This window comes from Crotalus tigris, unplaced genomic scaffold, assembly GCF_016545835.1.
Source record: "Crotalus tigris isolate CLP2741 ecotype Arizona unplaced genomic scaffold, ASM1654583v1 scf7180000019740.931981, whole genome shotgun sequence".
Classification (NCBI taxonomy): Eukaryota; Metazoa; Chordata; class Lepidosauria; order Squamata; family Viperidae; genus Crotalus; species Crotalus tigris.
Genome location: NW_024097690.1, coordinates 759,340 through 773,016, shown reverse-complemented (window position 1 = coordinate 773,016; position 13,677 = coordinate 759,340). Strand labels below are relative to the sequence as shown.

Here is a 13,677-nt window from a genome sequence, read left to right as displayed (position 1 = left end):
TGTGGTGGAATTGTTACCTCTCGGGTGGAAGTGCTTGTTCCCTGCTTCTGATAGGGGAGCAGACACCACTGGATGGACCGCGAGTGTAACCTGGCCCAGGGGACGATCGAGATGCACGATATCATCTTTCCCAGGAGCTTGGAGAGCCCGGACGGGGACAGAGTCTTCTCTCTGCATACCCTGAGCACTGGTCCCATATACTGCTCCTGCGTTCCTGAGACAGATAAACCCGACACTCTACCGTGTCTATGATAGCTCCTAGGTGGAGCAGTCTGGTCGATGGGGCTGTCAGGCTTTTCTTGAAATTGACTGAAAAGCCGTGGCTCTGCAAGACTCTGATCATCAGTTTCAGGTCTGTCAGAGCCCTCTGTGGGGAGGGTGACTGTATTAAGATGTCGTCCAGGTAGCATTGCACCCGAACCGGCACCAATCTCAGGTGTGCTGCCAGAACCGCCAGAACCTTGGAAAAGACCCTTGGCGCTGATGACAGGCCGAATGGCAGTGCCTGTACTGGTAATGATGCCCCATGTAGTAGAACCTGAGAAACCGGCAATGGCCGGGGAAGATGGGAATGTGGAGGTATGCCTCTGTAAGGTCCACTGAAGTGAAAAAGTCCCCCTTTCGGATGCTGCCTAGGATGGACTGAAGTGTCTGCATTTTGAACCTTCGGTATGCCAAATAAAGGTTCAGGCCTTTTAGGTCTAAGATTGCTCTCCATCCTCCCGAGGCTTTGGGAACTACGAAGAGGATGGAGTAGAATCTGTGACCCCGTTGTTCCGCAGGTACAGTTTCTATGGCTCTGATGTCTAGTAAGTGGCGAATAGCCTCCTGCATGAGACCTCTCCTTGCGGGCTTCTTTGATAGGGGGCAAGCAATGAACCTTTTTGGTGGACTGGATATGAATTCCAGAGACAGGCCGTGGCGAATGGTGTCCAGGACCCAGGGGTCTGTGGTGGTGGCCTCCCACTGAGTGGTGAAAAGGGGGAACCTTTCCCCTATGGGAGGCCCCGCTGGGGGGTTACTTCTTACGGAAGGGGCGACCCGCACCTTGAAAGGGCCGTTTGGACTGGAATTGCTGCCTGGGCCGTGTGGCTGGTCTGTCAGCCAGACGGTCCTGTCTGGGCGTGAAGGGCCGAGAAGGTTGCGTGGCTGCTGGAGTAGAGGCAGGCCGGAAGGTCTGTCTGCGATTGTAAGGGGTAGGACGCCTATCAGATCACTTAGTGATATGAGCCAGAATCTTCTTTTTATCCTTGTTCTCTGACAGGAATGGGGCTAAGGCATCCCTGAATAATTTGCCGCCTTGGTAAGGGGCTGCTGCCAGGCGCCACTTGGATTTGGCATCTGCCTGCCAGTGTCTTAGCCATAGCATGCGGCGGGCTGTCACGTTGGATGCCAAGGATCTGGAAGAGAACCGAGCCGCGTGCAAGGTTGCATTGGAAGCGTATTCCGTCGCGGCTACTAGCTTGCTCAGGTCCTGATGTATGCGGACATCGTCTGCAGGGATCCTGGCCTGCAGTTGACGCAGCCAGACAAGGGCGGACCTGGTGAAGAAGGACGCTGAGGTGGACACCCTGATGGATGCCGCCGCCTGGTGTGACCTCCTAAAGGTCATTTCCGCTCTGCGTTCCTCAGATTTTAGGGCCTCTGCCATATCCCCCGAGATAGCTGAGGGAGAGAACAGGTGAGCTAGGAGCTCATCCACCATGGGGACATTCAACGCCTCATCTAACTCTGAGGCCATACTAAGCAACTTCCTATCATTATCACCTGGGTGGGGGAAAGTCCCCGGGGAAGCCCATTATTTCTTAACTGCGTTGAGGAATAGTGCTGGACATGGAACATGATGTTGGGTGACCACCGGCTCGATGAAGACGGGGTCTGCCTCAGGATCCGTTGTGGGAGCTGCTGGGGCGGGCCGGCTGGGCCCCCCGTGTGCCACCGAGCTAATCTTGCGAAGCAGAGGAAGAAAGAAAGATGGATTAAATAGCCCTCTGAACGGGGGTGGATCCAGAACCGGTTCCTCCTCCTCTGACCATGAAGCGTTGAGCGCTTGATCCTGCTCCGGGGTCACTGAGACCCCGCTTACAGAAGAATGGGAGGGAGAAGGAGGGTCCCTAGAGCTGTGATGTACCAGACGCGAGAGAGGCACGGAAATCAAGGATTCCACTCTGGGCACTGATGGAGCCCTGACCATAAGGGCCTGCTCTACTGCCTGAGCTACCAAGGTCTGGATCCTATCGTCCAGGGATGAGAGGGTGAGTTCCTCCCCTCTAAGCCCTGCGGCTGTGGGTGTAAAGGTGACCTCCGGGGTCTGCGGGACCCGTGGGGTATGGGGGGACCTGAAGGCCTGGACCTCAGGTTCCTCCTCGGTCTGGTCATAGGAAGAGGCGGGTTCTGCCGGAGCCCAGACCTCCTGTGGAGAAGCAGCAAGACCTAAGGGCAGATAAAAAAAGGTGGCCTCTGTCTGAACAGCCTCAGCCCTGGCCTGTTTTTGAGCTTTTTCAAACTCTTTTTCCAATGCCTGGTGTCTCCTGCTGGCCTGTCTTTCAGCCAATTTGAAGGTTTTCCCCCCTGAAGTAGCCTTGCGTCTGACCTTGGCTGCAATCCCACCAGCGGCCTCTTGGGAGGGAGATCTGTGTTTTTTCTGGACTGAGGAGGAAGGAGAGGTGGCCCTGGACTGGGCAGCCGTGTTATCCTCCATGCTGGTATGAAATCTTCAGGTGCGCGAGCGGGTGCATCTGGGAAAGGGATCAATTGGCTGATAAAGAGCCGAGGTGGCGCAGCAGTTAGAGTACAGTACTGCAGGCCACTTTAGCTGACTATGTTCAGCAGGTCAGCGGTTCAAATCTCACCGGCTCAAGGTTGACTCAGCCTTCCATCCTTCCAGGGTAGGTAAAATGAGGACCCAGATTGTTGGGGGCAATGTAAATATATATATATATATATATATATATATATATATTATATATATATATATATATATATATATGTTTTCTGAGGTTTTCGCGGGTGTTTGTATGTAGGTCTTTGGTTGTTCGGGTTTTCTCCCGCGTAAAATTGGAAGTGTCTTGGCGACGTTTCGACGAAGTCCCATTCGTCATCTTCAGGCTGGTGTTTTCAGCTTCGTGCTTCGAGCAGCAATGTGTGGTCTTAGCTGTTTCTTCCTTTTAACTGCCAGTGGGGGTATGAACTGATTGGGTGGGAGCTTGGCTGTGTTCTGATTGGGTGGAGGTGTGTTCTGATTGGTTAGGGGCGTGGCTGTGCTCTGATTGGCTGGGGGGTTGGCTGTGCTCTGATTGGCTGGGGGGTTGGTTGTGCTCTGATTGGCTGGGGGAGTGTTATGTTTGGTTGTGCTCAGGTTAGTCTGAGTTGCAGAGGGGTTTAAGATTTTGGGCTGCCTTGCTATTTTTTGGCTTCGCGTTTGTGGTCGTGCCTCATTTTCATGGAGGGTGTCAGTTTGCTTCGTGTATGGATTGGAGGGCTTTGAAGTGGCTAATGATGCAGCTCTGGTCTGGCTTCTGGTTTGTGGTCGTGCCTCATCATCGGTGTGGCTTTGGGTTTGCGTTTTGCGTGGATGTGTGGTGGTGACATCCTGTGTGGTTTTTGTGAGTGTGGGTCTGGTATCATTTTTTGTATTAGGGAGTCGTTTGTCAATTATTGACAAACGACTCCCTAATACAAAAAATGATACCAGACCCACACTCACAAAAACCACACAGGATGTCACCACCACACATCCACGCAAAACGCAAACCCAAAGCCACACCGATGATGAGGCACGACCACAAACCAGAAGCCAGACCAGAGCTGCATCATTAGCCACTTCAAAGCCCTCCAATCCATACACGAAGCAAACTGACACCCTCCATGAAAATGAGGCACGACCACAAACGCGAAGCCAAAAAATAGCAAGGCAGCCCAAAATCTTAAACCCCTCTGCAACTCAGACTAACCTGAGCACAACCAAACATAACACTCCCCCAGCCAATCAGAGCACAACCAACCCCCCAGCCAATCAGAGCACAGCCAACCCCCCAGCCAATCAGAGCACAGCCACGCCCCTAACCAATCAGAACACACCTCCACCCAATCAGAACACAGCCAAGCTCCCACCCAATCAGTTCATACCCCCACTGGCAGTTAAAAGGAAGAAACAGCTAAGACCACACATTGCTGCTCGAAGCACGAAGCTGAAAACACCAGCCTGAAGATGACGAATGGGACTTCGTCGAAACGTCGCCAAGACACTTCCAATTTTACGCGGGAGAAAACCCGAACAACCAAAGACCTACATATATATATATATATATATATATATATATATATATATATATATATATATACACACACACACACACACACACACACATACATTGCTTACTGGTGTACACTGCTTAGAGAGTGCTTGCACTTAAAGCGGTAGATAAGTCTCATAAATAAATAAATAAATAAAGGCTGTAGGGCAAAGGCTGGAATTAGATTGCCCTACCACTCCCCCTGGCCACTGAACCAGAGGTATCTAAAAAAAAGCCCTGGTTCTACTTGCAGTCACTTGCTTCCACCTGGAGTGGACTGCGGCCTGCTAGTGGGGCTTGCTATGTTGCCAGGCCAGCAAGATAAAAGGTGGCAACAGCACAGTGTCAGAGGCTAGGACTACTGTAGTGGTTAGCAAGCCCAAGGTGACCAGGGTTTGAGATACCAGAAGGCCCAATAATTAACTCTTGGGCCTATGCCAAGGATAGCAGGAAAAATTCCAATTGCCACGAGGGGAATTACCAAAGATGACCTGATAGAATTCCCCCCCCCCAGGTCCTTGGCTGAGAAAAGCAGGGAAAGGCCCTTGTCAAGGGAGGCCTCAGTAAGGCCTTGTTCGGTCCTGGCTAGGCCGAAGCCTCCAAGATGGCAGCTGCAGGCTACAGGGCCCCTGCCCACGTCTAGGCCTTCGCTGAGGGAATGCTCCCCCAAGGTTGAAAGGAAGGCCTTTGGTTGGATTTAAGAAGGAGAGATAGGTGAGAAAGTCCTTTCTACCCCCTCCACCTTCCCTTGCAATCCGCAAGGGTTTGGGAGGCCACGCGGTCACCAAAATGGCGACCAGAATTCAGGCCGCTCACCTGATCCTTCCTGGGGAGGAACGGAGCTGAAGAAGGTCCTGCAGCTGGTCGTCGGAGTTCCGACAAACCCACCGCCACTTGAACGGCCGAGAGACGCTGCGAGGCCGCCTGAGGCCCCTGCAGCCTCCACATACCCAACCAGCTCTTTAAGGCTGTCAGAGCTGCAGCCGCGAGCTCCAACCACCAGAAGGGAGTTGAGTCCTCACCGCAGCCTCTGAAGAGCGACGGCAAATAAATCCGAGGCCCCTGAGGCCTCCGCAAGCCAGGCCGGGCTGTTTAAGCTCGTCGGGCCTGCAGCCGCAAGCCCCGACGCCGGGAGAGTTGGAGGGGGGGTAGCGGGGAAGGAGAAAGCAAACCAAACAAAAGGAAACGCGGAAAGCCTCCCTTTCCTAAACAAGGGAGGGGGATTTAGAGGCCAAACGGAGTCCTCCGTCTGGAAGGCTGAGTCCCAGTGGGAATCAGTAAAATTTGGTCCTCTAGAGGAGCGTTGGCCCAATGCTGCTCAGAGGACTCAGAAGGAAGGGAAGTTTCTAGTCTAATAATGAAATGGATAATCCACTAATAGGTATCTACCTGTCTGTGAGCCAAACCTGCACGTCTGTTCAGGGCCGAAAACTGGGGCAATCAGGCCCAGGACAGGCGTGGCAAGTTCGGCTGACTTGATCTGATTGGGCAGGAAGATTAAGTTAACCCATTAGTGGATTATCCATCTCCAGTGCTGGAGAAGAGAATACTTATAGCTCAGGGTTAAACTGTGGGGTGCTTGGTGCTTTTTGAGCTTGGTTGTTTTCTTGCAGACATTTCATTACCAAACTTGGTAACATCATCAGCACTCTACTTCCATCATTTCTAAGATCAAATGCTTCAAATTTCATTTAAGTGAAGTGTGACAACACAGCAAACCAAAATGCAAGAGAGAGCTTTAGGACTCCTTGTTGTTATGCTAAAGGAAAACATGAGAATATACAAGCTTAGGAAATGCTAGTCTTCTTCTCATCACATCCAAATAAAGCCAATTAACACACACATATAGGAGAAAGGACCAGACACCTTTCCTTTGAAATGTCATATAGAACACCAAAAACTCCCAAGTGCAAATGTGGTTGTTTAAAGATCATACAACTCTTTCCAGAACAGCATCTCCAGCTGAGCGCAACTCAGCTTCCATTTCCAAAAGTGACATTTTAGTTTGGCACATATTGTAGCCATGTATTACTGTAATCCAGAGAAATTACTGGATTAGGGTGCCATGTAGAATGTGGCTGCAATTTGTACATGCAGTGCCCATCATTACAATATAGCTGGATTTTCTTTTTATGCAGACTTTGTTGCATGCAACCTAAGAGACTTAATAAACTTAACTTGATAATTTCACATGATTTCTCACAAATCTTCCCACGTACTCAAGTACAAATTTTGGAAACTGCCCTATAACAAGTTAGATCACTGAACCATTGGACTGCTTCCCAGCTTTATTTGGGAGAACCCAGAGAAATAAAACCTGGACTTGACTGGGATTCTACTTCTGAACTATAGACCTCATGTTCCTTTCAGAGACATTAGTGAGCATTCTACAGAAATCAGTAATACAGTGGTTGGGAATAAATGAATGTATTTATTTAAAATTCTATTCTCCCTTTCGTTTTGGAGCAGAAAGTGGTATGAATGGTGTTTCCTCCTCCTTGTTCTTTCTCAAAAGAACAGGGATGTCTGTTGGGTTGAGTGAGAAAGACTGGCTCAAAGTCACCCAGTGAAGTTCTATGGCTGAGGATGGACTTGAACCTTGCTCTTCCTATAGTCTTAACTACTGCTCCCTCATTCTCTTTGGCCTTTTGCAGTGTCGATGGGGAGAAATGAACATATATGTTGAAGATTTAGAATTCACTTTACTTTAATTTATAGGTCATCCTTTGACTTACTATCACAATTGAGCCTGGAATTAGGTTATAAATCTTTGTGGATGTAAGTCAAAGAATTACCTAACCAAATTTAAGTTGCAACCACTTTGTATGACAATTGTTAAGCAAATGCTATGGTCATTAAATGAATAAAGTGTTCATTAAATGAATCTATTTCCCCAATGGACGGGTTTTGCTGGAAACCAGAACACCAGAAACTGGCAAAAAAGTCACAAATTGTGGCCATGTGACTATGGGACACTGCAAACGGCCACAAAAGTGAGCCAACTGCCAAGCCTCCAAAATATAATTACATGATGCAAGAGGTTGCAACTGTTGTAACTCCACACACGGGTTCTAAGTATCTCTGGGAGATCCATTGTAACTTTGAACAATCATTAAGTGACTGATCATAAGTTGAAGATTTATGTTGTGTGAAGTGTATATTGCATAATCCTCCTGAAGCAACCTGTTTGTTACCGGAAATACATGTTTTGTGCCTGCTTGGTTCATATCATGATATCCATTTTTATAGCCTTAGTAACCCTTTAGTCCGAATAGCTCACTCATCAATACAGAGATGCTTAAATTTGAGAAAACAGGTTTACCTTTTTTTAAATGAGGAAACTAGAAATCTAGGCAATATCTGTCCAGCAGCGGCCACAATATTCAAGCACCAAAATCCAAATTCTATTCCAAGACCAGTATCTGATAATAGTCATGAACATTTCCACCAGGAAGAAAAAGATAAACCTTTAGCCTTGCTAGGCACTGAAAAACTTATTCCAATACTATAATAAATATTTCCACCATCCTGTCTCATTTCTCTGCTATTTCCTTTTTTAAAAAAGGATGACTTGATTATCACTAGGCTTCTCTTATTCTGCAGAATTGTCACTTAATTTTTTTTCCTCCCATAACTGAACAACTAGGATTTCAATAAAAACAACCCTCATACTAGCTCTACCATCTCCCCAAGGGCATAAATCAGAAAATGTCTCTTAGGGGTTTTTTTTCAACTAGTATCTCAATCCCTTATTGCCATATCCTCTCTACCCTTTCAGAAAACAAACCTTTATTAATTTGTTCTATGGAATTATACTCAAGTCTTCCCCTTTCCATTTTCTAGAACCGATTGATTAAGAAAATGTACATATCAAACCATCACCATATGAAACTTACCAGGGATAACTAGAAATAGAAGTCTGGGTGCACTTTTATCATTCCAGAGATCTTCCCAAGGGCCACACTTTAGAATCTGTGTAAGGGCTCCAGAAATGTAAGTGAACTCTTCATGTATCAAGTCTTGTTCTTTGGAATCTGATTTCATGCTTGTTGCTGAAGAGAAAACAAAGAGAGTTTAAAGGTAACTAGTTAGCTATGAATAATCATCCCATACTTGTTTGGCTTTATAAAAAATGCCAGCAATTTTCTGGCCAAACAAGATACAGGAGTTTTGTCAACTCCTACATGATGGTTTCAGAAATTCTCATATAGTGAATAAGTAAGGTTAACAGCAGCTTCCTATGTTATTAAATACTCGCAGAAGAGGCACTGAATCTTATCAGAATTACAACTGGTAATTTACAAAATTACAAGCGCAGAATGTTCACTAAAGCTAATTATATCAAGGGCAGTGGTGGGATTCAAATATGTGAACAACCGGTTCTCTGTGTGGATGCCACTTCTGGAAGTCCATTCTGGGCCTGGGCAACAAAAAATTAGCTACCGGTTCTGCCGAAGTGGTATGGTGTGAATCGGCTGAATCCCACCACTGATCAAGGGCCTGATGTTTATTGCATGTAGATTGAAAAAAAAATCAATGAGCAGGGTAGCAATTCAAGGCTTTTATTCCTAGTACATTAGTTTCTTGAAAAGCTGCTAAATGAAAAAAAATGAATGTAATGAAAAAAAATCAGACTTATTTTAAACTTTGTCAAGGAAAATAAATTCTCAGATTTAATTTACCAAATTCAAACTTTTCAGTGCCAACTTTTTTTTATTAAAAAAAATACTTCAATTAATGGGATTAAATCATACCTGGAGGGAATCCACTCCATTTGCTCCCTGATGCACTCTAGAGCTAATATTGTATGGTATTGCTTTGGAGGAGTGCTCCCCCCACCCCTTGAAAATGGGGGGGGGGTATTCCTTAAAACTACAGGTAGTCCTTGACTTACAACAGTTCATTTAGTTACAGTGGCACTGGAAAAAGTGACTTATGATCAATTTCACAGTTACGACCTTTGTAGCATTCCCATAGTCATATGATTAAAATTCAGATGCTTGGCAACTGGTTCATATTTATGATGGTTGCTGTATTCCAGGGTCATGTGATCACCTTCTGCCACCTTCTGCCAACCAAAGTCAATGGGAAACCAGATTCACTAAACAACCAGGGTTACTAACTTAACAACTGCAGTGATTCACTTAACAACTGTGGCAAGAAAGATCGTAAAATGAGGCAAAACTCACTTAACAAATGTCTCACTTAAAAACTGAAATTTTGGTCTCAATTGTGGTCATAGGTCAAGGACTACCTTTACCAAGAAAGAGGAAGGGGTTAATATTCCTTTTTAGATCTCTGATGTTCTTACCAGTCTTCATCAGTTAATGCCTTTTGCTAATAAAAATCAGAAAATATCATGGCACCATTTGACACTGAATACAGTTTGCTGCATATGCAATAGTGAGCCTTATCTCTGCCACAGGAGAAATCAAACAGGAATTTTTTTCCAGCAACATCCTTAGGGAACAAGGTACAAAATTTCTCTTCAGAGAAATTGCATGATGCAACCATGTCCATCCAAAGTGTGACAATTTATTCTTACATAATATTTGAAACCACATTATTTCATTGTACCCAGGAGAGGTTACGTTCCAAACATCAACATCATAAGACTACTGTTGCCTCTCTGTAAATTATTTTTTAATAGTTAAAAGAACAGTCCAGAAAGCAGTAATGATTTTCCCTCTTTCCTGATAGAGAACAGGATTGGGGGAGGGAGGGAATGTCTTCTGTAGTATTTTTTTGTCCAAATCATAACATATAAAAAAATCAAGAGAGGCAACCATACTCCCCCCCCCCCGCGGGACTATGCCCACCTCGTGGCCAATAGTTAGGGTTAGGCTAATGATCATGGGAACAATAGCCAAAATAAAGCAGCAGCTAGTCCAAAAGTGCAGGGCCGCGGGGTTTGTTGGTTTGTTTGTGTGTGAAACAGATGGAAATATTGCATTTAGTGCAAACACGACACTGAGCAGGAAGATTCCTTTGTTATTCTTCTTTTCCGCACCAGATTGCCTCGCTTTAGTTGCTCCATCAGCCTCGTTATTTCAACTATAAAGTTCAATTATTAACATAGGCTCTGTGCAATTATGACCGTTTGATGGCTGTCCAGAAAACAAGCAAAATGTGATGGCTTCTGCCATCATTACCCTAGAAAAAAAAGGTGGGAAACGGGAGCGATTAATATCGGGGGCTGGAGAAGAGGAGCACCGGAGCAGAGCGGAAAAACCAACGAGGCAATCCTTGGTCAAGCACGTACCTTCCCCATTCAGCGGTTCTCGACCGGCTCCCAGCATCTCTCAGGCAGGGAGAAGCGTAGCAGCTCCCGGTCCTCACACGCTCGGCCGGGCGGAAGTTAAAAACAGTAGCGAGATGCACGCTCGGCACCCGTGACTCTTCCGCCCGGCTGAGACGTAAAGGGGCGTTGAGACTCGAATCGTTCTAAAGGTTCCACCCCCCTCCCCCGAGCAGGGGAGGCCATTGGGATTTGCTTAATTCCCGTATTCAGAGTATAGATTGCACTTGGGGGCGGCTTCGCTTCTGATGCACGCATGCGCAATCCTCTATTCCTTCGCGACTTTTATATCTTTTACAGTAGCAACAAGGTAAAAAACTTGGGTGTTCTCTGCCTGTCTGTCATCTCATCAATCTATTCAAAACATTTATGTATCTTGCAACCATCTTGCACCAAACTGAGTGGCTTACAACCCAAAAATAAGATATCTATCTATAATTAAAATACTAAAACTAAAACTATTAAAACCAATAGACTTTTCACCACAGTTAAGCTCTGCCATACAGCCTGCAACAAGTTCATTTTACCAATCTCACCCTATCCCAGCCCTTGGAGGGAAAAGCCGGGTCTTTAGCATTTTTTTGGAAGTTAATAGTAGACTCCCATTCCAGCCCATTTGCAGTGTAAAACAGCACTTTAATGCCCTGGAAGCCCCAGTGTTCCTCTGAGTCTCAGGACGCTGCCTCCTTTCACTTCTAATCCTGAATTGAAATAGTTCCCTACCTTGGTATTCTTCCTAGATCTCTGGATGGGCATATTGCAATCTCCAGCATCCTAGTTTTGGTTTCTATTTATGATTGCCTCTAATACAGTAAGAGCATTTGCCACACAATATTACACATTTATGTATTAAGTCAGCATTATTTACCATCTTCCCACTTTCTTAGAAGGGTGTTACAGTAAATGGCCAGCCAGGCTGCCCAAGTATAGGAACTGGGCTTATTTACAGTAGTGGCCAAAATTGTGGAAACCTTTTGTGAAAAGTGTACTTTTGAGGTTTAATGGCTAATAACACCACTTTTTTTGGAGTAGTACCATAAAATTATATATCAATGGAAAGATAATTTAATCAAGAATGTAATGCAACAAAGTTTGTTAAATTATCTGTATTGTATTCTATGAAAAGTTATAGCCAAATAGCCAGAAAAAGGAAGCACAACTTGCTTAGGTTGATATCAGGTAGTTTTCCTTCATCTGATTGTAGCCAATGAGCATGAGTGTTTAGAGAGCCAATCAGGTGTCATCTTGCTTTGGCAATGAGCCAATCAGATCAAAGTGGGATTCAGTTATTGATGTCATGTATTGAAGCTGAGAGGAGAACATTATGTGTTATGTGATCACTATCAAGTTGGTTGGGTTTTTTTTTTCCTTTCATTTAATGAGTTTGTAAAACATAATAAAATTAAAGTAATGGTGCAAAGAATTGACTGGTTACCCAGAAAGCGATGTAAAATAGTATTGTTAAGTGAACAAGGCTACAGTTATAAAGAAATTAGAAGAAAAATTGGTGGAAACTTAGCCAAAGGTGGCATTTCTACTGTACACTTTTTCCAAAAGGTTTCCACAATTTTGGCCACTACTGTATATTCCCTAGCACCAGAGATAGTGTCATATACAGGTAGTCCTTGACTTAAGACCAAAATTGGGACAAGAATATCTGTTATTAAACAAAGCAATTGTTAAGTGAATCATGCCTGATTTTATGCCCCTTTTTGCCATGGTTGTTAAGCAAATCACCCAGTTGTTAAGCAAATCTGGCTTTCCCCATTGACTTTGCTTGTCAGAAGCTGGTTTGCAAATGGCCATCATATGACTCTGGGACACTGCAACCTTTGTAGCTAGGCACCAATTATCAAGGATCTGAATGTTGATCATGTGACTGGGGATGCTGCAATTTTTCAGGCGCTTACCCCGGTTTCCCTATATTATTCCCTAGGTTAAACAGGGCTGCTGAAATCTTTGTTCCCAAGTTTTCAGGGTTGCAACTATCAAAAATAAAGAGACACCAGGAATTTTCTTATGAGTCTAAAAATATATAGGAAGCTGCTCTTTAGCACTACTTCTATGCACATGTATGAACCCCTCTTAATGCTGGACAAAAAGCAGAAGAGAGGTATTTTCAATTGTCTGTGTATCCTAACACGTATTTGCTGGCATTACAAATGCAGAAAATCAGTATTTGTAATTTAAGTAACACTCACATAATTCTATTAGGTCCATCATCTTAAATGTGGCACATAGCTATTGTGCAAGAAAAGGCTTCAGATGGGAGTTGAACTCAACTGAATCAGCAATTTTTCCATCACATTGCTTCCTTCCACAGTATCTTCCTTGAGATCCTCTCAGCTCATCCAAATGATTTTGGACATGTGCACATTTACTTTTACTTTTTTAGAGAAGGAATTTAGGGGTAGAGTTAGCCAGATTGTGGATGCATTGCTTGTTGCTGTCTACCTATTTGGCAAAAGAAAAAAAATACTCATTGGCAAGATAACTATATACTGGGGTTTCGAACACGAATTTTTGCCATCCTCCATGGAGATGCCAGGAATTGAACTGGGATCTTGGTCTACAAAAGAAATGCTCTGCTACCCATTTATGAACCTCCTTTTTCTCAGACTAGTCGACATCAGTTCTCGATGTACAAATGCCAAATGGAATGTGGCATTGGAAGGCAAGGAACCAAGACCACCCTTACTTTCTTGAGCAGTAGATCCTGTTACATCATCCCAGTGGGGGTTCTGCATGAGTTCAGAGCCAGCAGAGTTTAGTGTGAACACTTTCAGTGCTTGGCTACTAGAGAAGGCAAAAGAAACATCAATGTCCTAACATATTGGCTTGAGGTATTTTCCTTGGCAAACAACTGCAGGCCCAGTGGCATACGGAAGATTTTCAGAAGTTTGTGGTAGTATTTCAAAGCATCTAATCTATAGGAGATGGGTTATTCTGGCCAAGGTTCTTAAAGTTATAGGATCTATATGTTTGCAGTTTAATAATGTAAATAATGCATTAATTGCTATGACCTATGGATTTTACTCCATTTTTGCAGATCAGTTCAAAATACCTCTTCCAAAGAAAGCATCA

At 44.8% G+C, this 13,677-nt stretch overlaps 1 protein-coding gene across 1 annotated transcript in view; it reads right to left on the bottom strand.

Annotated features, from left to right (window-relative positions):
• LDAH (lipid droplet associated hydrolase) overlaps nt 1-10,784 on the bottom strand; it is a 98,909-nt gene extending 88,125 nt beyond the window's left edge. The window contains exons 1-2 of the mRNA XM_039364323.1: nt 10,558-10,784; nt 8,192-8,347 (exon numbers count right to left, since the gene is read on the bottom strand). Of these exons, the coding sequence (XP_039220257.1) occupies nt 8,192-8,347; nt 10,558-10,594 (193 nt within the window). The 5' untranslated portion in view covers nt 10,595-10,784. The remainder of the gene's footprint in view (nt 1-8,191; nt 8,348-10,557) is intronic.
• Nucleotides 10,785-13,677: the final 2,893 nt, after the last annotated feature.